The sequence below is a fragment of the Chanodichthys erythropterus genome, chromosome 22, assembly GCF_024489055.1.
Source record: "Chanodichthys erythropterus isolate Z2021 chromosome 22, ASM2448905v1, whole genome shotgun sequence".
NCBI lineage: Eukaryota > Metazoa > Chordata > Actinopteri > Cypriniformes > Xenocyprididae > Chanodichthys > Chanodichthys erythropterus.
In genome coordinates, this window is record NC_090242.1 from 15,228,244 (window position 1) to 15,254,172 (window position 25,929).

At 37.1% G+C, this 25,929-nt stretch overlaps 1 protein-coding gene across 4 annotated transcripts; it reads left to right on the top strand.

Moving 5' to 3' along the window:
• The first annotated feature begins 908 nt into the window (after positions 1-908).
• Positions 909-25,802, top strand: ubap2a (ubiquitin associated protein 2a). 4 transcript variants are annotated; one of them, XM_067376396.1, is made up of 27 exons: positions 909-1,040; positions 7,207-7,344; positions 8,786-8,863; positions 8,944-9,054; positions 9,652-9,814; positions 12,060-12,137; positions 12,701-12,770; positions 12,862-12,959; positions 13,044-13,102; positions 13,598-13,668; positions 13,907-14,084; positions 14,504-14,753; positions 14,950-15,239; positions 16,172-16,365; positions 16,581-16,830; positions 17,538-17,577; positions 17,694-17,865; positions 17,988-18,045; positions 18,137-18,338; positions 18,786-18,877; positions 19,182-19,232; positions 20,435-20,516; positions 20,641-21,003; positions 21,090-21,194; positions 21,317-21,384; positions 23,420-23,608; positions 23,886-25,802. In XM_067376396.1, the coding sequence occupies exons 2-27, from the start codon at positions 7,249-7,251 to the stop codon at positions 23,979-23,981; spliced, it is 3,504 nt and encodes a 1,167-aa protein (XP_067232497.1). In that variant the 5' UTR covers positions 909-1,040; positions 7,207-7,248; the 3' UTR covers positions 23,982-25,802. The 4 variants fall into 4 exon arrangements, with proteins under 4 accessions (XP_067232497.1, XP_067232498.1, XP_067232495.1 ...); XM_067376397.1 differs by having other exon boundaries at positions 13,044-13,096; XM_067376394.1 differs by having other exon boundaries at positions 12,862-13,096.
• The last annotated feature ends 127 nt before the right edge of the window (positions 25,803-25,929 follow it).

The window sequence follows — 25,929 nt, forward strand, 5'->3', positions numbered from 1 at the left end:
CTCAAATGCAGGGCAGTATTGTGTGACATTGTTGCCTTTCCAGAGTCTTTCTGTGAAAGACTGTTGCAGATTGAATTTGTTTAGGCTCTTTCTTTAGTCTTTTTTTTTTTTTTTTTTTTACATGAAAATCTTCATGGAATTGTCACAAAATTGTTAGTACAATGAACACAGTAACAGGCATATATTAAGCAAGAAATTAACCATCACTTTTAAAATGTATTTTATATATGAAATGTATATGTATACATATTTGGAATCTAATAGAGGGAGAATACCGTTTATGTAAATGTCAGAGGATATATGTGTGTATGTGTGAGTGAACTAATCTGTCATTATTTTGGTGGTGCCCTTTTTTATACTCACTTCCTGAATGTTTTTACAGATTACAAGTGTAAAGATATTGTACAATATAAAAACAAAACAAGCAAAAGAACAGCAACATGAGACATTCTTCAAAAAGAAAATGAATAAAAATTTATTGATGTATTTTTCTTCCATTCTGGCCTTGCATCATGTTTCTTTATACTCTATTCTTCTGCAGACTATACATTATATGTTGTTTTTGACATTTGTGAGATCACTGCACTGTAGTGATCAATTTGACCGCTGGGGGCGCAATTTGTGTTGTGACTATAAACAGTGGCGTAACAGAATGCGCGTTCACTATTATAATCTATACGATAGGGACTCGCACTGTACAATAACTGAAAACAATAAAGCCTCGTTTAATAGGTGATTAGAAAGGGCCACATTTTCTTTTGAACTCCAGAAGCATAAAAATACAACCTTAAACAGAAAATTAGTAGTGAGTAAATCATGACAGAAATATCCTTTAAGATTGTATGCAGTTGCATCTAGATTCTTTGTATATTGTTAAATAGTGTTGTTTGTATTAGTTGTTGTGTACGTGTGCGCGCACTTGTGAATGTGCCTGCCGGTGCGGGAGCGCGCCTGTAGGATCTGCATGGAGAGAAGCGGCAGCAGCGCGGTGACGGTCACGTGACGGAGTCTGCTGCTGGCTGAGTGAAGCGTGTTAGCAGGTAATAAAAAAAAACAAATCTCTCTTTCAGTTTCTAATTGGTGTTTATATATCAGATGTACGTCATTAATATTTCCATTTCTTTGTCGCTTATCTGTTTTAATCCGTCGCTGAATGTTTTTTCGAGGTTATGTTGCCTTTTGTATGGCTTTGTTTTGCCTCCTCAGTTTAGCTTATTCGGCTTTAGCTCTGCTGTGAGACCGTTTTCCTCAAATATTTCTTTACAACAAGCCCGTATCACTATTAAGCCAGTTTTTCTTACATCAGAAACGTCATATTGATATAGATCTTGGTGTTTAAATACTCTTGAGGGTTTAAATGTTGTGAACAAGGACGCCGGGCGGTCGTGAGTTAGCCAGCTAAGCTACAACAATTGGAGAGGAAATGACATTAGAGATCATGGACAAAGGAGAGCAGGGACTGTATGCGCTTGTATGCTCTTCACAAACTGTTTTTACGCATTCATGGGGGCAGAAAAAAACGCCATATGTAACTTGAATGTATCCAAACATCTCTAATGAATCTGTAAAGTTAAACTAGGATGCTGACCCTGGGTCTAAATTCCCTTTGTCTGAGCCATCACATGTATGTATGTGTATATATACTTTTTTAACATTATGTTTATGCGTGCAGTTTGTTTTTTGAGGGGGATATAGAACATATTTATAGGAACTCAGAAAGCAAACAAAGTCATCTGTGCATGTGCTTTGATTATGGTCGTTTGTTTAAAGTTTTCTAATATGATGAAGCATCACATATTTTGTTTACGAATGTGTTTTACAATTTTTGTCAATAGTTGCTCATTATATAGGTTTTATTAGTGTTCGAAACTGAAAAAGACAAACCAACTTGTCTGTTTTGGTTATAAACCAATCATTTGTCAGATATTTGCCCATTATTGACATTGGCCAATAACTATGCTCACTTGACCAGTTAACAGTAGTATTATGCTTTATGTAAAAGCAAAAAAAAAAAAAAAAAAAAAAAAAACTTTATATTAAGTGGCCTTAACTACTATGTACTTACATTTAAATTAATAATTTGATAAAATGCACTTATTGTGTACATGTTTTTACATTGTACTTATATTTTAAAAACACCTGCATGTAATTACATATGTAATTAATTTCTGTAATTACATTTATAATTACACTGTTGACCCATAATTTACACCTTACCCCTACCCTAAACCTACCCATACCACCAAAGCTTTCCCTAACCCTACCCGTATCCCACCTCAATAGCAGCAAAAGTGTTTTGCAATTCAATATGAACCCAATAAGTACATTGTACTTCTGTTTTGAAGTACATAGTTAAGGACACCTAATGTAAAGTGGGACCAAAAAATCTTCCGATTACTTTGCTTTTTCAAAATTTTAGTGCATTTTTTGGGAATGTTGTTTATTCACATTATTTCATATCTTCATAATTTGTTTTTCCGCTACCTATTCATAATAAAATGATTATAATTTTTAATTGTTAGTTTTTTGGCGAATTTCTCAATCTGCATCTCTAAATGTGCTTTATACAAACCATATCTGTGAATTTGAGGACACTATGGGTGGTCTGCTGACCAAGAGAAAAGGCTTTGTTTATCCATTTTGTAAGGATCTCAGAAATGTCCCCACATGAGACCATTGTCAGCTGGTGGAATCACTTTTGTGGGTTGTTTTGCTTACAGTCATCATTAAATCGTTTGACCAGCAGCGCTTGCACAGCCAAATTCACACCAGTAAGATCTTTTTGATGTATATTGCAAGCTTGGAATTTTTGCTGGATATTATCTGATGATCTCTATACGTCAGAATCTAGCTGGAACGTTGTTGTCGGGCGTTTGCTGTGTGGCTGCGTAGAAGGGTTAAACATGCACAATAAGATCTCTGCTAGCAGCCAAGAAAAGCCCACTGTATCCATCACAGATGTTATGTGCGTTTCCTTGTCTTCTGTGCGAGCAGTGACTCTGTGCTGATGTTTTAGTCTTAGTTTCATGGATGTGGAGAATCTAATGTACTGTAGTGTCAGTAACGGAGGTTTTAATTTGGTGAAAAATCATCTAAGAAGGTTTTTTTAAACAGCTCAGCCAAAAATGAAAATCCTGTGATTTACCCCTATGTAATTCCACACCCCTTTGACTGATTTCTTTGGAACACTTTCCTTGCTTTGAAAGAGAAAGAGGACAGTGGTTGTCCAGCTCCAATACCCTCCAAAAATCACTTTAAAAGTATCTTAAAAAATAGTCTATATTACTCGTGCCCTATGTTCCAAGTCTGTTGAAGTCATTTGATTTTTTTTTTTTTTTGAGAAACGAACCAAATTTTAAATTACAATCCACTAAAAATCCACTTCCTCTCCAATAGGGCTGGGCGATGTGATGTGATATATATCGGCGATATGTCACTAGTGTGACACCTGTCACCTGTGATGCAAAGCTGAATTTTCAGCATCATTACTCCAGTCTTCAGTGTCACATGATCCTTCAGAAATCATTCTAATATGCTGATCTGCTGCTCAAGAAACATTTAATGTGTGGGCAATTCCACGCAAAGGTCATCTTTACCATGAAAAAAAAAAGTTTTAACCAAAAGAACAAAACCCTTTTTAAATTGTCCATTTAGGTCTGTAATATACTGTATTAATGTGCTCTAACAGAAATTTTAAGAAAATTGCCTTGTTTATCCACAATATATGTGGTAAGCAACAATGCTTAAATTAAATTTTCAACCAACCATATTTCATGCTTTCAAAAAAGGGATCAAAGACCCCATTTTTTTAAACTTTATTTTAGCAGTAAGCATTGTGTAGAAAGATGGATACATGCCTGAGAAATAAATACACTCATTTAGTCATAACAGCACTGCCTGATGAATTTATAAGAGCTAGCATAAAGAGGTCAGGACGCTTCAGTGCTCTGTCACGTCCGTAACGTTTTAAAGATTAAGTTTATGTCATATAACAATTATAAATGCAAATAACTTGAAACTTTATATGCAAAGCTAAATTATGTTTATGCTTATTAGGATCAACAATTAATTTCACTACGTTGCTCTGAACAACCATAATAAGCGTTACGGACGTGACCGTTACGGACGCTTCATATTAAATCCTATGAGTTTGCTTCTTTATATTGCTATCATCTGTTTCAGGCTTACCATATCAGAACATATCCAATAATCGCAATACTCTTTGTGCTTTGTTAGTTTTAATATGAAAAAGGTTTAACTTTCAAATTCAGTCGATTTTATAACAAAATTTAAACAATAGATGTCGCTCTTTAATAGCCTACGGCGCGTGACAGATTAGCTACTGCAGTGCCTGTAAGCGGCGGATCAGGTGCACATGAACTGATCTTCTCTTCCTCTTGCCAGAGAACGAAATATGAACATCAAAAGGTAGGCCTATATGAAACAGTACAACTTATAGAAGAGCATTGTGTCTCATAGGACACTTCCCTCGGGAATTGGGATGTCGCGTTACCGGTTGGTTAAAAATGAATAGCCTAGCCTATATTGATCACAATCTGCGCGATCAAGCTGACAAAATGAAAATAATAAGATTGCAATAATTTTGACTTGAAATAAAGTTTGATCATTTTGACTCAAGACTCCGCTTTAAACTCTGAAAACTAGACGAAAAAAAACGTGTGGTCATTCATACACAAAACATAAAACTGACATGATTGCGATTGGCAATAGTGTCAATCGGTTCACCTGACTGTGGGGAAAACATGCGATTTTAAACTGCTTTATGATAAACATTAATATTTGTCAATGTATTTTAGCAAGCAGTTCTGTAAGAAGGAAAATCATGGTCTCTAAATTGATTCTTGAACAACGCACATGCTTGTCAACATGAGAAATAGGTCTAATCCATAACCTTTTGCACTACAGAGTATAACGTTACATTTGTATAAAGTTTAGTAAAAAGTTGATAAATTGTGGAGTCTTACCATACTGGTATCCCAGATTTCAGTATTTGGTGGTTTAAATGCTTGCTTGAGGTCTCTGTGAAAGTTTTAAAGCAGTTTTAAACCAGTCTTCTGTGCCGCTTTCAGACCGGTCACATCCGTAACGGAAAACTGTCACATCCGTAACGTTGTTTTTTCCTCATTAATGCGAACATGAAAAATTAAATAAAATTATTATTTTATGCTCTGTGGAGAGCCAACCCTTCTTCATTCGGTGGGCAGTATTACTTTTGGTTTGCGCAATGTAATTCACAGAATTCTTAAAAAATATGTTGTCACCCAAATCTTAGTGACTTTTTTTGTCACGTCCGTAACGCTGTATATTTCCCCTCATCTAAAATATAAAACAGTTGAATAGACTGACATTTTTCTAATGTCTGGACTCCTTTAGTAAGGGATTATGAATATATAAATAGACGGTTCAATATGTTACTATTAAATGCATTCTTTGAGCGTTTATATTTCAAGTTTTGACTCCAAATGTCACGTCCATAACGCTGGAATTGCCCGTGTACAATTGTACAAAATATTTGTGTACAATTTTTTTTTTTCAGGATTATTTGATGAATAGAAAGTTCAAAAGAAGTGTTTATCTGAAATCCAATCTTTTGTAACATTATAAATGTCTTTACTGCCACTTTTGATTTATTTAATGCATCCTTGCTGAATAAAAGTATTAATTTCTTTAAAAAAAAAAAAAAAAAAGAAATTCGTACTGACCCCAAACTTTTGAACGGTAGTGTATAATGCTACAGAAGCTTTGTATTTCAGATAAATGCTGTTCTTTTGAACTTTCTATTCATCAAGGAATCCTGAAAAGTACACAACTGTTTTCAACATTGAAAATAATCATAAATGTTTCTTGAGCAGCAAATCCGCATATTAGAATGATTTCTTAAGGATCATGTGACACTGAAGGCTGGAGTAACGATGCTGAAAATTCAGCTTTGCATCACAGGAATAAATTACTTTGTCAAATATATTTAAATAGTACACAGTTATTTTAAATTGTAATAATATTTCACAATATTTCTGTTTTTTACTGTAATTTTAATTAAATAAATGTAGCCTTGGTGAGCAGACGAAACTTCTTTTAAAAACATTAAAAATTTTAGTGGTTCCAAACGTTTGGACTGTACTGTATATTAAATGTAACACTTTAGAATAAGAGTCCATCTGTAACATTAACTAAAGTTACTTTTCATTCAGTATCCATTTTAAAAACTATCGGTTGGTAAATCGGTTATCGGCCATTGTGGTCCTACCAAGTTATCGGTAAAATCCACTATCCATCAAAGGATCCAGGATCAAACTTTGAGTTTTTAAATCTATGAAAATGAGATTTTAGGGCTTGACTTTAAGGAATGCTTGGTGTTCTTATGCTATAACTGACTGTTTAGTTGTCTTTAATATTTTTTCTTTAAAAAATTTTTAATTCTTTTTTTTTTTTCTAAATGGACAGCTTATAAACATGGCAAAGAAAATAATTAAAGATGGAAAATCATGTAGGTTTTGAAACAACATAAGTCATTGATAACAGAATTTTCCTTTTAAGGTGAGCCATCCCTTTAATATTTCCTTGTTTCAACATTTTAAGTTGTTGTGCTTTTCGTGGTTAATGAAACCGGTCACACCAGCAGGACTGACATAGTCTGGAAAATTTGTAATGTCAACGTCTTTTCTGTGAAATAGCTAGATGTTTAGATCATCAAATCAGTACAGGCTTCAGTGTAGATTCGAGTTTGTTAGGTAATATACATTCCTTCATGTCCTCATGCCAAGTCTAAGTTGTTATTTTGTATGCATGAGGGATAGCTATGTGATGTGATCTGAGTGTGAGCGTTTTTGAAGCACACTACAGTTGTGAAGTGTTAGCGGACACCAGTGTGGTCTCGTAGCGTGGTCTTCATTTCAGCAGGGCTCGGATAAGCTCAATTGTTTTTCTACAAGGGTTTCTGGCGGTCAGAGTATTGCTCAATCTTGCCCAACTGGGTTTAGGAGAAAGGAAATCCGATACGGCCCCTGTGTGTTTGCCTGACGCTGTGCGGGACACTGAAGGGAAGATCTACAGAAAACATCAGCTAGCTTGCTTGAACAATACCTCGTCTGGTGTCTGCAAATATTTGGAGTAGAAACTAGGACATGGAAGGGTTTTCTGAATAATAACCACCACTTCCTGTTTTTGGCCTTGTTTTTCTTCCAGATTTTTCTGTTTTGTACATACATTGTTTTGTATATACTGTATATGATGACCTCGGTGGGCATCGAACGAGCCCGGGGCACTCGGGACAAAGCGCTGCCCATTACCACACAGACCACACAACCACAGAAACAGCTTCAGGTGAGTGAACAAAAATATATGGAAACATGCTATGTTAGGAATAACATAATACCATGTAGGGCTGCCATTAACGATTATTTTGGTAATTGAGAAATCGATTTGATTATTTTGACAATTAATTGAGTAATGTACGTCATATATTATAACAAATGCACCAACAGCATAGTGATTGTTGTTTTTACACAGCAGATCAAATCCTTAATATTGGCTAAATGTTTACTTAATCTTTAATATTTGGCCACTTCTTTATGATAGAAATGCTGCAGCCACTGTAATTTCTTGAACAAGAACATGTGGACATCAAAACATGCAAACTGAGGGTTTAAACTTTTATTTTTAAATCGTTTAAACTTTAATTTTGAAAACATGTATCCTGTGTTTGCTTAGGTTTATAAATGATTTACGTTACAAATCTGATGAAATGGCACACATTGCATTCCCAGATGAACATTGTAAGCAACCCAAACTACGCAGAAATAGTTTGTTAACCTGAGACGCACTCCACGCATTTACGCAACACAATATGTGATTTCACAATAGCACTATGCTATAGTATTATTTTTAAATGGTTTTAATACATTGTGCAGCCTTAGAAAACGGTCTAATAATGCAGTTGATGGATTCTCGTCTGTGGAATGCACCACTTCTGGTATTTTGCCGGTTAATGAAACAGGCAAATTGCTATCGATTTTTAAAAATTGAGTAGTCGAATCGAGGGATCATGTCATCCCTTCTACCGTGCTACTCTTATTATTATTTCTGCAGTATATAGTATGAATGTAATCTGCTGGGTACTGTATCCCAGAATGCAATATGCTAGACTTCACTTTCTAGTTTCCTTAGGGGCGTTTAGACACTCTTGCATTAAAAAATAACAGCAAGATGGAGCACAAAGGGGAGCAGATTGCTGGAGTGCTGAGCCGCACTTTAATAAGTTGAACTTTTTAAACGTGACATCTTCACACAGTGCTCGTGATAGTATGTTTAAAAAAGGCAAGACAAATGTGTTTGGCTTTAAAGAGGATGAATTTAACACAAAATCTAGTCATCCTCACTAATTGATTAGTCAGCTGCTATTTGATTTCTAAAAGTTAACACATTTGTCATTACCTTAAATTTGTTAATTTTTATTTGGAGATGATAATGACTCTACTTGCCATGCTGAATGAAACATGCAATGTATTGAGGTCTTGTGACAAAAAATTTACTATTATTTGAAATGGTTATTATTGCCTAATGCATACTTTTATTTTTTTATAGAGATAGCAGACAGTACAGTAGGCTAGTAGCCAAACATACATTGAGTGGACCATGTCTGCTTCCACTTGTTTGTGACATGTCTTGGTCATGAATCTGATTGCTCATATAATTCCTTTTATTTTTTTCAAAAAGATCCTTGGTCACTCATTCTGATGTTCACAACTTGTGCTTCCAATTACAGGCTACAGCCGAGCAGATCCGACTGGCCCAGATGATCTACGACAAGAACGATGCAGATTTTGAGGATAAAGTGAAACAGGTGTGCGAAGCTCTCTTCCATCTGAGTAAAATGATGTTTAAACTTCTTTTAACCCCAGTGATGTTCATATTTGCTCATAGCTCATAGAGGTTACAGGGAAGAACCAAGACGATTGCATGGTTGCTCTCCACGACTGCAATGAGGATGTCAACAGAGCCATCAACTTTCTGCTTGAGGGAACCTCTGATGCGGTAAGAATTCCACATGTGATCTACACTACTTAGTAGGCACTAAAACTCATGATGAGTTACTGAAAAAGAAGAACTAAAACTGTTTTTATTGAAAAAGTTGATGCTACTGTCAGCTGTTTTGTGGCTGGGCTGTAAAAGTCAAAACAATGAAAGGTTTTTTTTTATAGCCTAATGATGAGCATGCAACTGTGCTTAATTTCCATATTCATGTGTGATGCTAATCTATTTCAGAGATAAAACCTCTGGGACTGTTGTGGTGAAATTTGAGAGGCCTCTTCTTATAGACTAGGATTTATTTGAATTATTTCTGGGAATGAAACTCAAAAATAGAAAGTGGGTCACTTCTGTAGTGTTGATCAGAAGGTAATCCTGTGTCATAACAGACCTCTGCCTCCTCCACTGTGTCATAATACGAGCTCCTAAATGTCCTTCATCATTAATGAGGATTCAACCGTGATGATTAGCAAACCTGAATTTAATTCAGTTTTGTAAAATGGCACTGCACTGGTACCCAACATCTGCTGTACGATTACATTCTTTTACTTCTTATTGTTTGTTCTGACTAGTAGTACATTTTTTTTCTCTGTCATCTTGCAGACCTCTTGGGAAACGGTGGGGAAAAAGAAGAGTCTTGGGAAGGATGGCACCTCCACTGAGAGTAAGGAGAACAAGGAGAACAGGGAGAAGAAAGAGAGGGAAAGCAGCAAGGGTCGTGGTGGAGCGAGTCGCCGTGGTAGAGGGACCAGTCGCAACAGGCCAGGTGAGTGTGGTGTTGAGATTTCCTTGTTTTTTGCTATTCAGAGCCTATTTCACTTGTCTCTTAATGCGTTGTGACTGATTGTTAAAGGGTTAGTTCACCCTAAAATGAAAATTCTTTCATTAATTACTCATCCTCGTGTCATTCTACACCCGTAAGACCTTCGTTCATCTTCAGAAGATATTTTTTGATGAAATCCAATGGCTCAGTGAAGCCTCCATTGACAGCAGGTTCATTTACACTTTCAATGCCCAGAAAGGTACTAAAGACACATTTAAAACAGTTTATGTGACTACAGTGGTTCAACCTTAATGTTATGAATACTTTTTGTGCACCAAGAAAACAAAATAACGACTTCATTCAACAATATCTAGTGATGGGTGATTTCAAAACACTGCTTCATGAAGCTTCGAAGCTTTACGAATCTTTCGTTTTGAATCAGTGAATCGGAGTCTGAAAGTCACGTGATTTCAGTAAACAAGGCTTCGTTACATCATAAGTGTTTCGAAATTTCAATGTTTCACGTGACTTTGGCAGTTTGATACACGTCCAAAACTACTGATTAGAAACAAAAGATTTGTAAAGCTTTGTTTGAAATATATATTTAGTACCTTTCTGGGTGTTTGAAAGTGTAAATTAACTTGCTGGCAATGGGGGCCTCATTGAGCCATCGGATTTTATCAAAAATATCTTAATTTGTGTTCCGAAAATGAACGAAGGTCTTATGGGTGTGGAAAGACATGAGGGTGAGTAATTAATGACAGAATTTTTTTATTTTTGGGTGAACTAACCTTTTAAAACTGTTCATTTACACTTGGCCGCATAAATGTGTTTCCGCAAAACAAATGTAAATCTGATCTTGGGAATATTCTGTTGCATGTGGAATGCGTCTCAAACCACCTCCTGAAGTGGTTTGTGATCTGATTGCAGTCTGTTTCGTTGGGCATTTACACCTGGTATTTTCATGATCAGGTAGCTATCTGATCAGAGAAAGCGCATGAAGTGACTTTTTTTGTTTGTATCCAGCAGCAATATTTAGACAATATTTACATGCAATTTTGAAAATGTATAGCAATGCCACCACCTCTGCCTGCTTGTAGTCTATTTTCTTATATTTGCACTGTGGTTATAGTTATAGTTAGGGCTTAAAAAAATAAAAAAAATAAATATAACCTCACTCCGAGCAGAATCAGTATTTTAACATTTGTTTTTTATTCCTTCTGTAACGTTATCGTTCTGAAAACAATTTGATTAGAAAAAATACCAGTTAATAACGTTTTTTTTTTTTTTTTTTAATCCTATACTTTATATACCAGAGCTTGAATTGAACTTCATACTAAGAGCTTGTAAAGTGGATACTTAAACTGACGGCAAACCTCATACAGCAGTTTCATGAATGAAGCTGTGAATTAAATCCTGCACAAATTTTGGAGAACATTTCTGCTTGTTTGCAGTGCAAGGGTAAATAAAGAACTGGATCTTTGAATAACTACAGTGTTTTCTTTATTCAAAAGATGTGTAAATTTTAAAGTTTTAAGTATTTGGGGAGCAGTGAAGAGTATCTTAATCTTGTATTTGCCATCTAGTCATAGCCAGTACAGCCTGTGCTGAGCGCCCACATATAGCTACAGTAACCTTTGTAACCTGTAAGTTGATAACTTAATGCGATGAACTTACTGCCTCAGATGCGACCCTTCTAAAGACAGACAAAACACAAACTACAGCATTCACTAGTAAAATACCTTGTAACTCCATTTGAGCTTGATTTTGGCAAAATGCTAATAATATAACGACACATGCAAGTGTCTGACCATACTTTAAGCCACAATACTAACTTTGACAAAAATGGTGTTTAATCATTTAAAAAAATACATTTAAAAAAATTCTGTATAGTAGCGGTTCTACACTAACTTTCAATTTTTTACTGGTTTCAAAACACACACCATGCTGGATATAACCTGCCATGGTGACATATCCTCGGATAAACTCCTGAAACCATAAATTTTCACAAAGAAACAGCATTTTTAAATGAAACATTTAGTCTCATTGTGAACTTCTTCAAACTGCATTATACTGTAATCAATTCTATTTTTTATTTTATTTCATTACAAGTTTAGATTAGGCTTTTTTTGTTTGTTTGTTTAATTGTGTGGAAATAATTTTTGGTACTTTACCTTATTATTGTGTGTGAGTAGGTTATAAGTTTTCTTTAAAAAGGCTTATGTGTGTTCTCATGTTATCTGTATAGCAAGGACAGAGGAGAATGGTGTGGACCCTGCTCCTGTTGAGAGAGGTGCTGACCGTGGCCGCAGGGGCCGAGGGAGAGGTAAGCCCACACACACAGTATAAACATCATATTCACATCAAATGTGCTTATTTGGGATGTGCAAAACTACATTTACAAAATCAACTAGTTGGGTTTTCTCTATTGCGGAAGCCCTGTATATGTGTTTTAAGATATTTATGGCTAAGATGACTGACACATATTCAACAAATTAGTAAACCTAAGCTGGGCATGGTCCTCATAAAACACTGAGATGGGAATGTTACTTCCAACAGGTGATTTGACCTGACCTGACAGTCTCTGTTGAGTTATTGTTGAAAGCAGTCTGTAGTGGTGGTGCTTTAAAGGGGATGATTTTCTCCAGGGTTTTAGCCCCCCAAAAGCCTGACAATTATAGCAGCTATAGACTGTCAGCAGCACATTAAAACCTCCTGAGAAGTTGCGTTTCCCCAGCCATTTGAAGTGCTTATGAAACTCTAAGAAAAAATTGAGCTGTTGGACAGTTGGTGTGTTTGACCATCCTGACCCATCCCTAGTGCTTATTTTTTTATATATGTACTTATGAGGTTTTATAATTATTATTATTATTATTATTTTATTCACAGTGTCTGGAGGTGGAGGTAGAGGCAGAGGTCGGGCTCCGGTTACCAGCAGGTTTACAGCACAGGGGATGGGGTGAGTATCACTTAAATGGTATTTGAACCTATAATCAATTTTTATTGTCATACAGTCACCTAAAAACCCCTTTCCGTGTATCCTCCTGCAGGACCTTTAACCCTGCAGACTACACCACAGACAGCGGGACATCAAACTCACATGCTGATGTTTGGGAGACAGGGGCCAATGACACTACAGATGGGACAGGTGAGAGACGCACCTCTGTTGCACAGAACTTTTCACAATCCTTTTGCCCACTCTCATCTCTCTTTCTCTCTTTGACACATTCAGTGGCATGGCAGAACACTCTGGACGAGTGGGCAGCTGAAGACTGGAGTGAAGATGTGAGTGTGAGTCATGCTCTATAATTAACCTCCTATGCATTATGGGATTTGCAGAGCTTGAATTTAATAAGCCTGAAAAGACATGGTATATGTGTTGTCCAGAAATGTTGAAGATTCATACTGTGTGTAGACAATAGTGATGATAAATAATTTTTATTATTCATATAATTGCGTAACATCACTCTGTCTTTTATATATTTTATTTTATGCTAAATTGTTATTATTGTATAGTTATAATTCTGTAATATATAATTATTGTAATATTTATGTTTTTTACATCTGTATAATTGTTTTATATATTGTATGAAAAATTATATTAGAAATATATAAATTATTGTATATAATTATTTTTATTTAATTGTAATATAATTATTATATATTACAGTTTTTATATACTATTTAGATCAATACATCATATTTGTATACTACAGTCATATACAATATTTAGCTTTTTCTGGAACAAAAATAAAAGTACTAACTGGCCCTTTTTGATCTCCAAAGCTCTCTGAGACCAAAGTGTTCACATCCTCTTGTGCACCTCCAACTGAGAACCACATCACACCTGGCCAGAGGTAATAAAATCAGAGCTGGGGTTCTCATTTCATGTGTTTGAGTTTAGCAAAGACAAACTTTAGGAAATGTATTATTTTAAATCTGATCATATAATTATAACATTGCATAGTGAATATAATGTCTTGTTTATTTCACTGACTGTATTGTGTGTTTGTGTGTGTGTTTTGTGTGTGTGTGTGTGTGTGTGTGTGTTTATGTGTTTGTGTGTGTTTGTGTGTGTGTGTGTGTGTGTTGTAGTCTGGATTTATCATCTCTGCTGCAAAAGCCAGTTGAGCGAGAAGAGGCAGGGGGTCTGAAGGCCGTGGGTTCCTCTCAGGGGCTCGGCCACAGTCTGGTGTTCACCAACTCCCACCACCAGCCTGCTCGAAACGGAGGCACTTCTGCTGGCTCCAACAGCTACACACACGCCACTCTGGTAAGACAATCCACAGGGATAATTTATAGCACTTGCAGAACTGTCTTCCTAGAGAACAAATGGCAGTGACGTACCTATGTTCCTTTCAAGGGTGCTTTAAGGACCTTTTCTCAAACTTTATTCATTTTTATGTGTTTTCAAGTTAGCAATTTTAACTTTTTAATTTTAATATATATATATATATATATATATATATATATAGATAGATAGATAGATAGATAGATAGATAGATAGATAGATATATATAGATATATATATATAGATATAGATATAGATATAGATATAGATATATATAGATAGATATATATAGATATATATAGATATATATAGATATATAGATATATAGATATATATATTATACATTCAGTGAGATCTGAATGGGTTTCCTGATGGCACCTTACCTTTGTGTCTTTTTCCAGTCCTCTGTTTTGGGTTCTGGTTTTGGAGAGCTGGGTGGTCCAAAACTTGGGCAGACGGCCGGGCAGCAAATACTGGAACAGCTAAAGGGGCCTGGTCTTGGGCAGCTTACCTCCCAGCCCTCCAGCACAGGGACCAACTGCACCCCTGTGGGGGGGCTGGTGGGGACGGGGATTTCTGTGCCCTCCTCCTCCTGGGACATCAAACCTCCTGGAACACAGAGCTCTGCTTCACTCCCATCCCAATTCAGTCGTGAGTGTTACAATTGCTTTATTGGACCGGAAACACAAAATTTGTTCATACTTGCAAACATTTGCATTAACACTATTAACCTGTTTGCACCAAATCTGACTTTTCTACACAAATAACATAAGCAGCTTTTAAAATGAAACTATTCATCCTATCAGCTTCTTCAGACTACATCCAAAATGTATTGTTTGCTCTGTAGGGGAGTTTCAGATGCAGCCAGAGCCATCTTTGGTGCTAAGCCAACTTGCCCAGCGACAGCAGGGCTCCCTGACCCACACAGGGCCTCTAGCCAGGCAGCCCAGCCCTCCCCCACTGAGTGCCCCTTCGCCTGCCCCGGGGACACTGGAAGCCTTTCCTAAAGCGCCGGAACCATCACAGCACCGTGATGGGCCCTCGATGGCCCCCTCACAGGCTGCAGACTCTCAGGGCAGCAGCACACAGCAGCGGCAGATAAAGACACAAAAGCGACGGATACCTCCCACTTCCAAGGTGACTAGAGATTTAAAAAACATGGTGGAATGGATGTAAGATCTCTTGAGCTACAGTTTGTAGATAAATAACAATGAAATGGCCTTTGCAACCCATTTTTCTTACATAATCTGGCTTATTTCTGGGTTCAGTGGGATTTTCAGCCAAAAAGGGTATATAGGGTGGGGCTTGATTTTATCCATCTGGAATTTATTAAATCGTGAAAAGTGGGTGTTACCAGAATGTAGGGCAAAGCAAGTTATAAAGAACAAAATGTACAGATGAATTGCTCTGGAGCATGGTTTATGAACATTTTGATATTGTGTTAAAAGTTTTCTTTCTTTTTTGAATATATATGCTTACTCCTGTATACAGCATTACCATTTAAAAGTTTGGGGTCTATAAGATTTTTAATATTTTCAAAAAGTCAAAAATGCTCACCAAAGCTGCATTTATTTGATCACAAATACAGTAAAACAGTAATATTGTGAAATATTACAATTAAAAAAATTTTAAATATATTTTAAAGCTGAATTTTCAGCATCATTCCTCCAGTCTTCAGTGTCACATGATCTTTCAGAAATCATTCTAATATGCTGATTTGCTGCTCAAAAAATATTTCTTATTATCAGTGTTGATAAACAGTTGTGCTACATAATATTTTTGTGGAAACATCACTTGTAAGATAAGAACTTATAACTTATAAGATATGAACTCACAATTTGGACTTTATTTCACGTGATTGCGAATAAAGTCCAATTCTGAGGGGAAAAAGACTGACTTTTCTCAGAATTTTGAGTTTAATTGCGAGGTATAAAGTCAGAAACTTGCAGTTGTCCGAATTGTGAGATAAAAAGTCGCAATTTTTTTTTTTTTTAATTCAGTGGTGGAAACAAGCTTCCATATTATACTGACATATACTGTTTGTTTTACATGTGTTTGTACACATCCAGATTCCCGCATCTGCCGTAGAGATGCCCGGGTCAGCAGATGTGTCTGGTCTAAATGTGCAGTTTGGTGCCCTGGACTTTGGTTCAGAATCTGCCCTGCCAGACTTTGGCCAGTCGGAGAACTGCAACAGTGAACCCATAAGGGAGGCTGCAGTGGTTCCTCAGTCACAGAGCAGCCTTTACTCTAAGCCAATCAGGTCAGTCAAATGGGAGAAATGACTATAATGAAGACAAAATGGTCTCTCTGTTGTCTAAATTGAATTTAAGTGCTTTTTCTTTTTTGAGCAGTGGACTTCATGTATTGCTTATTTTCCTAAATCTCTCAACGCATGTCTTTCAAACCAGTGTGCTGTCTTTAGCTTTAAAAACTCCATTCTGCATGCTAATACTTTTCCCATGATCTCCCCTGCAGTGAATCTCTGACCAGTCCGGTCCCTTTGCTGCTGCCTCTGGCCTCTTCTGACAGCATCTACCCCTCTCCCTCGGTACCTCTCCCCAGCCTCGCCCCCTCCCACAACACCCCCAGCTCGGTGACAGCCCCCTCGTCCTCCTCATCTTCCTCCTCCGCTGCATCATCGGCGGGTAACAGCTTTGACTGTGGTGTGGCCCCTCACTCAAGACTGAACTTTTCTCAGAGCAAGGAGCCTTCTGGACCTGTGACGGTGGGTACAGACAGAGAAACCTTAGTTTTCGCTCATTCTCAGTTAAAGGGCAATATTAAACAAAAAAATGAAAACTGTCATTTATATTACCGTCTAAAAGTTTGGGGTCAGTAAATATTTTTTTACATTTTTATTCAGCAAGGATGCATTTAATGATAATAAGACATTTATAATGTTACAAAAGATTTATATTTCAAATAAATGCTGATCCTTTGAACTTTCTATTCATCAAAGAATTTGGAACTTGTATCACGGTTTCCCTAAAAGTATTAGGCATTTCAACTGTTTTCAACATTGGTAAAACATGTTTCTTCCACCAAATTAGCATATTAGAAAGACTTCTGAAGTATCATGTGACACTGAAGACTGGAGTAATGATACTTAAAATTCAGCTTTGCCATCGCAGGTTTAAATTATATTTTAAAACATATTAAAATAGATATTTTAAATTGAAGTAATATTTTACATTTTTACTTGTATTTATACTGCATTTTAGATTGAATAAATGCAGCCATGGTGAGAATGAGACTGCTTTCTAAACCATTAAAAAAAATCTTACTGACTCTCAAACTTTTGAACAGTCGTGTATGTGCTCTCATGTTGTACCATGAATGCACTATTTATTTAATAGTGCACAGTACCATTGTACATTAAAGAGTTTATGCTGCTAATATTGATTAAGTAGACTTTGTTTGCATCTCTGACAGAACGGTTTCAATGGTGCGAGGACCTCTGCTGCTTTAGACAGTAAGTCAAACTCATCAGTTTTACCCTTCTTTCTGTGTCATGCGTTAAAGATTTAACTTCACACTCTTTAACTGCTTCAGTTTTGTAATATATGACACTTATGCATTCTCCATTAGCCACATCGAGTTCCTCCACTCCAAAACAAGAGTCCCCCTCTCTGGGCAGCAGCACAAGTGTTGCCCCCTCTGCCCCATCCTCACTGTTGCCCCCTTCTGTTACACCACACAGCTCTGTTCTGCCCAGCCTGGCATCTGAGCTGTCCTCTGCCAGCTTAACTCCCCTCAGCAGGTGAGCGAGATGTTTATTTATACCTTTTCTTTGTATTACTCATTTAATTACATTTGATTTCATGTTTTCAAAAGTGTTATGTAGGATACTTATAACTGTGACACTGCCTGTTTTTCCTGTAGTCATGTGAACAGTGGCCATTCCTCTGTGTCGGCACTTTGCACCACATCTTCACTTACAGTGAGTTCTGTAGGATGCACAGACGCAACACACACTCTCTCCTCACCACCTCCACTGTCTGTAACACCTCCGTGTGTGTATGTGTCCTCAGTATACCAGTGTGGACAGCATGAACTCTCTCGCCTCCTCATCGATGGCATTTTCCTCCCCGCCTGTGTCCGCTCTGTCCAGCAGCAGCGTGAGCAGTGCAACGATTGGCGGCAACAGTCTGCATGGGTCTGCGTTGGGTCACGGCACCAATGGTAGCACACCTTCTGGAATCAGGGCTGCCCCGCTACTGTCTTCCTCCAGCGGTGAGAGCACACACACACATATCACGATATTGTAATCATATAGCTTTTATCACAATACCATGTAGTATCATGATACCATTTGTGTCCTTTAGATGTACTTTTACACATCTAAGGAGGGTCAGAGTGTTGTTGGTTTAAAGGGATAGTTCACCCAAAAATGAAAATTCTGTCATCATTTACTCATCCTCAAGTTGTTTCACACCTGTATGAATTTTGTTGTTCTGCTGAACACAAAAGAAGATATTTTGAAGACTATGAGTAACCAAACAGCTGATGGACCCCATTGACTTCCATAGTATGGGAAAAAAAAAATACTCCCGGTGTTATCGGTAATACCGGTGTGAAAATTTCCTGTCCATGACATCCCCAAATCTAATCAGCCACTTTAGTTCAGTGGGAAATCTGCAATTCATCATTCTCTAACAATTCTTCCCGATCTGTGTGCAGGTAAAGCTCCTCCTAATCTCTCTCAGGGGGTTCCTCCACTGCTGCCTAACCAGTACATCATGGGACCCGGAGGTCTGCTGCCTGCCTATCCGGTAAGAACCCTCATCCTCTTAAATCAAAACAGATGAGCTTTTATTATTCTGGGAAGTATTGTAGTGTATGCGGAATTTCTGGATTTGTGTGCGCGTGTTTGTTTTGGGTTGGGGGATTCAATGGTGTTGCTTTTATGCACTCTTGTATAGTTGTGTGTTATTGTGAAAAGAGTTAATGTGATGCGTTTTTCATCATGTGACACAGTATAAGCTCTGAGCCTGTGAATATTGAAATACTTAATATTGATTTCAGTAACATTTATAGTGTGTATGAGTGCTGAAAGTTGTTGTTTATGTCATACAGCAGATTTATGGCTATGAAGACCTCCACATGCTCCAATCCAGACTACCAATGGTGAGTCTGAGACCATCAAATTCCCTCTTAAAATGCTTTAGCGCAGTGATTCTCAACCAGGGGTCTCAAGGGGGCCTCAAGATTACTTGATTATTTAAAGTAAAAGAAAATGAGCATTAAAATAAACTAAAAATCTAAAAATTTTATATATTTTATAATGTATATACATTTCATTGTATATACATCGTATATACATACATTTCTAGTTCCACTGCTTTAGAGCTGTTGCTGAGCTTTGTTTTCTTATCAGACTTCATTTCTATTTTCTTGACTATTGTTTGACTGACATTAAACATCTTGAGAGTAGAATGGCGGATATAGGTCTATGATATTAGGCTGGTCAGACTGGTAACTCAAAGTTATCATACTTGGCCTTCACGTCATGTCACTTAAAAACACAACTGCTGATATTCACATATTGTCAAGATAGAAATATTTTGGGAAACAATGGAAGAGCTAACATCTGTTAACCACACATGCTTGGACCATTATCAGCTCAAAAGCCCAAAGATTAATCGGCCTGACCCAGGCTTGTTTGAAGTTATTACATAATCACCTGATTATGATTATTTCATTTAATCATGAGTATTTGAGATATAGTCATTGTGCACTGTAGATTCCAGTCAATTTAAAATTACCACCTAGATATGGTATTTTTAAGTGAATATAAAAATGAAGAAATCAAAGCTCTTCTTTTGTGTAATTTTAAAATGATTAAAATCCAGTGTAAAGTGAAGGAAATTAGGAAAAATATATTTATGTAATTGTTGTAGTAATTAATTCTTAATAAATACTTAAAATAATTTTAACTAACTATATTACTATAATATTCAATTTAATGTAAAGTGGACTTGTCACATTTAAAGTGACAAAACAGTAACATTTAAATATTCATTAAAATAAAATAAAATCTGTTGTGTACAGTATTTGTGCACATGGCCTTAAAGAATCATGTAGGTTTAATTTTTGAAGTTCATTGTTAAAATAACTCTGTATGTATAATACATTTAAAATCTAATACTTTTTAAATATTTTGAAACTTAATTTTTTTTTTTTTTTTTGGGAGTATTTGACAATAAATTCACAGTAATGGTGCAAAACCTTTACAAATGCACAATTATTTGACAATGACAATTAACTGGCAGCTCTAGTCTAGCCAAATGTTCACTCTGCAATTTCTCTGCTTTTTCTGATCCCTGTAGGATTACTATGGAATCACATTCCCAGGGCCGACTGCTACGCTGTCTGGCAGAGATGGGAGCCTCGCCAACAACCCTTACTCAGGTACTACATCGCGATATTCAGTTGCTTTTTATTGGTCTGTAAGCTTTGATTAATAATGATGGAGATGACATCTGTGTAGACAAAAGCAGAAAATAAAGTATCTGGGTTTTTTTTCTCCTCTCAGGTGACATCACAAAGTTTGGCAGAGGTGAATCCACCTCACCAGCACCCTCTACCAGCCTGTCTGCTGCTCATGCCCCACAGACAGCGCAGCCTCTACAGGCTCAGAGCCAAGGCCAGAGCCAGCCCCAGCCACAGGGCCACCACAACACCCAACAGACCTTCCTAAACCCTGCCCTGCCCCCTGGATACAGCTATACGGGCCTTCCCTACTACCCCGGGGTGCCTGGTGTGCCCAGCGCATTCCAGTACGGCCCCACCATGTTCGTGCCCCCTGCCTCGGCCAAACAGCATGGCATGGGGCTGAGCAACCCCACAACGCCATTCCAGCAGCCCAGTGGCTACAGCCAGCACGCCTTTAGCTCAGGTTTGTGCAGATTAGACATATACACAAATTCTCATGTGTACTATGTACTGTGGAGTGTTAAAGTATTCCCCATACCCTGTTTCAAGGGTATGATGACCTGACACAAGGCCCAGCAGGAAATGAGTACAACAAAGGCTACAGCAACTCTTCTCAAACACAGGCCAAATCTGCTGCCTCTGGCCCAGGGAAAGGTACAAACATATGCAACACTTCATTTCATTTTTCATACTTGACAATTCACATTTCATTTTTTATTCATAAATTTACCCTGTCCACTAAATTAAAATGAATAATGCATCATTTTGTGTCTCAGGTGTCTCTGTGACATCTAGCAATTCTGGGGTGCCAGACATCAGTGGAACTGTTTACAATAAAACACAGGTACTTTTATTCATTTGTGCTTTACACACACATATGCACTACCGTTTGTCTCTTATGCCCACCAGGCCTCAATTATTTGATCAAAAATACAGTAAAAACAGTTACAATTTAAAGTTTAAAGTTTTAAGTTTTAAAGTTTTTTTTAATGTTGTTTATATGTCTGTGTGGTGTTTTTTTTTTAATATGCTTTAAGACAAACCATGTGCAAATTCATAAGTCCATTTAAAACTGCAGTGAACCAAAAACAGTCTCAAAAACATGGTTTGAAATCGCTGGTGTTTTTTACATCACAAACTACCTTGTAACCAATCATGTCAATGTGCCAGCGGGCACGTTTAGTATATCATTAACTATGACTGCTCTGAAGCAGGGAGTCTCAAGAAAAGACCGGTTATCCCGGTATGTTTTTCTGTTGATATGAAAAATCGGGTAGATTTAACAATATAGCCGAGTGTATGATGTATATTACGATATTATGATGAAACATTATATGCCTTTCTCCACTGACATTCTGAGTTGTTGAAAGCATTTCTAAGGATATTGATTTTTTTTAAAAGACAGTCTCAGGGTGCGTTCACACTTGTCATGTTTGGTTCGATTAAAACGAACCCTGGTGCGATTGCTCTGTTAGTGTGGTTCATTTGAACATATGTGAACGCTGCCATCCGAACCCTGGTGCGCACCAAACAAGCGGATCGAGACCGATGAAAAGATGGGTCTCGGTCCACTTCCAAACGAACTCTGGTGCGGTTCGAATGATATATGAACGCAACACGGACCAAAGACATGTAACGAACCAAAAACAGGAAGACGAGACCCTAAAAAGGACAAAATCCTCACGCATGTCGGTTTTTCTTGTCATAGTGGCGAGTTTGCCCATCACAGGCATCAGACGCGCGTCTCCATACAGCAGTTCACTTGTGTCTGTGACGGATGGATTCCCGCCGGTGTTTTGACTAATTGACACATTTTATAAGCTCTTCACGAGTTCCCAGCTGGCCAAAATACCATCACATGCAGGCTACGCACACACAACGAGCCCATTTACCTCAGCAAACAGCACTGTTTTGGATGTTCGGTAAATTCCGTCTCAAAATAGGCAATACGTCATAAAATCCGACCAATCACATTGTGAATGTATCCCTATGCCATAAGGTTCGGTATCTTTTGGTTCGGTGATAAAATTGCCAATCTGAACGCTAACTGGACCAGGACCAAATGTTTTTTTTTTTCTTCTTTGGTCCGGACCAAATGAACCAAACGAACTGAACTACAAGTGTGTACGCACCCTCAGATGGTGAACAGGAACATGGTTTGTGTAACATTAGCAACACATTATTAGCTGTTTGTTTGATAACATAGTCAAGCTAAAGGTCAATCATATTAATTACCGTTGTGTCCGATGTTGTAAAAGCGATACTATTATGCAGCGTTTACCTCAGTAAGTTGACTGAGTGGATCTCGTCTGAGCTTGTGTGAGTGGAGGTGGGGCTAATTAGCATATTCATAGATCCACGTATACTAAATGAAGCAAGCGTGTAGTTACATTCAGGCTATTTTAAGGCATTAAGAATTTTTTTTTTTTTCAACAAAGATGAGTTTTAAGGGATAATTTTTGACTACAGGAGGACTTTAAAATATTTATTTTCTGTTGTAATATATTTTAAAATGTAATTTAATCCTGTGATGCAGCCATTACTTCAGTCTTCACTGTCACATGATCTTTAAGAAATCATTCTGATATGCCGATTTGCTGCTCAAGAAAAACATTTCTTATTTTTATCAATGTTGATAACGATTGTGTGGGGAAACGAATGTTTTGGGGGAAACTGATAAATTTTTTTAGTATTCTTTAATTAATTGATGTTGAAAAAGAGCAGCATTCAACGTTATAAAAGTCTTTACTGTCACTTTTGATCAGTCTAATGCTTCTTTACGCTGAATAAAATTATACCATACTTTAAACCATACTTTTCTATAAATATAAATGCATGTATATAAAGACTGAATATTATGTGTGTACTTTTTCCTGCAGCCGTTTGATAAGCAGGGTTTCCATGCTGGCACACCTCCTCCGTTCAGCCTCCCCTCGGCTCTGGGCGGCACGGGACCTTTGACCCCTGGTGCTGCCCCTTATGCTCCTCCTCCATTCCTTCATATTCTGCCGGCCCACCAGCAGCCCCACTCACAGCTGCTCCATCATCACCTAACCCAGGATGGACAGGTCAGTCCCTGCCTGTTCACACAATGTCTGCATTTCTCAGACAATTCCCTTATACAGAGTGCGAGATGTTATTGAAATGTATGTCAAAAATGAATAAATGTAGAATATTTTATACTTTAATATCAATACTTTTATAGGTTAATGTCATTTAAGTCACAAAGAACATGGCTTCACTGTCTTTAAGTGTTGAGATGTTATAGATGCAAGTGCAAAAGTTGTCAATATGATAACCTTTCACCCTTGTAAGCTCATTTGTCTGGTGTGTTTGTTCACATAGGGTGGGCCAAACCAGAGAAGCCAGTCCAGCACCATGCAGCAGAAGACCCAGGTCAACAAGTCCAACTATGGCAGCTCTCCCTACTGGGGCAACTGAGCACAGTCCACAGCGCAGGTGCCGTCCCGTACCCGACGACACGCCGATCAGAGCAGAGGGACGCCTGTACACACACTACCCTCATCCTCATCCTCCTCCCACGTTCTCATCTCCCCTTTTCAAAGTTTTGGCTGTTGTATGTAAAGTATATTTATGTATGTATTTATACAGTATATATGTATTGGTAGGATATGAAATGTGGTTTTTCTGCATTTTGATTTTGAAGGATGTTTTTTTTTTTTTTATTCATTGCTAACTGGCTAAGAGGATATGATGACAGAGAAGTGATGAGAACATAACAGAAGAGTGAATATACTTGAAGCAGAGCAGGCATCATGATTCAAACATGGGAGTTTTTATTTGTATACATACCCCTGATAATGTATGTACATTACTGCTAAGCTTGATCACTTGATGGTGAAGCCTTTTTTTAACTTTTGTATTTTGCTCCTCTCCCACCCTCCCCTTCACCTGTGAACTTTTCTATTGAGGGGGATTTTTAATTTCAGTGCTTAATTTCGTTCCCTCTGCCCTTCATTTGTGAAATCCCTCCCACCCACCCACCAAATTGGCTAAATGGTAGCATTTTAGATCCGATTTCGTTTTAACATTGGTTTTACCCTTGTTGTCAAAATAAAACTGTCCAGTTTAATCGTCTGTCTTATTCTTCACGCACACTGTATTTGAGCACACATGAGCAGTAATATAGGAATACATTTCATTTATTAAAAATATATGAAGCATAAGAAACAAGTCAATCTGATATATTTGCATTGCCATGACAGATTCTCTCTAATGCTGCATTCATATCAGTCAGAATTTGAGAAGTTTATGGGAAAAAAAACATTCACAATGCTTGCGTGCATCGCCAGCAAGACAATTAACACTTTCAATGCCTAGAAAGCTACATGTTGAAACAGTTCATGTGACTACAGTGGTTCAACCTTAATATTATAAAGCAATGAGAATACTTTTGTGTGCCAAAAAAAAAAACTAAATAATGACTTTATTCAACAATATCTAGTGATGGTGATTTCAAAACACTGCTTCATAAGGCTTCGAAGCTTTACAAATCTTTTGTTTCGAATCAGTGATTCGGAGCTTGAATCAAACTGCTGAAGTTACACCCCCTCAGTGGTGAATCATTGAAATTTCTAAACACAAAGCCCCGTTTACTGAAATCACTTGACTTTCAGGCTCTGAATCACTGATCCGAAACAAAAGATGCGTTAAACTTCGAAGCTTCATGAAGCAGTGTTTTGAAATCCCCCATCACTAGATATTGTTGAATAAAGTAGTTATTTAGTTTTTTTGGCGCACAAAAAGTTATTTCATTAAAAATATTTGTGTTCCAAAGTTGAAGTAATTAAGAGTTTGGAATGACAAGGGTGAGAAAAACAAATTTCATTTTTGGGTGAACTAACCCTGTAAGTGACATGACATCTGACACACAGGAGCCAATGGCACATCGCTATGCTTAATGACACATCCGGTGGCATGTCACTTAAAGTTAAAAACTCCCTCTCAATTTAGTGTCTGTTATATGTACTTAAAGTATTAACAGTCAATTATGCTCAAGTACAAGCAACTAACCCTAAATTATGTAAGTAATCTACATGTTAACATTGCTCACTTATTTGTATAATTGCATAACAAAGGCACCTTAAAGTATAACCCAAATCCCATTTATAATCTCATAATACACAATTGTAACTGCAATGCAACTATATTCATACCACCTCTAAATTGCATTAAACTGTGTAAACACATCTAAATGCAACAGGCCTTTAGTGTCTTTTCTAAATTAGATTAAAAATAAGTCTTTTTCTGTTGCCTGTAGTTGTGACAGCTAGAGAAACAATTGTCTTTGTGAGTTATCCAAGTATCAAAACTTGTAAACTTATTGTAGCATTACTAAAACAAATTTACAAATGAGTTCTCTTGTAAT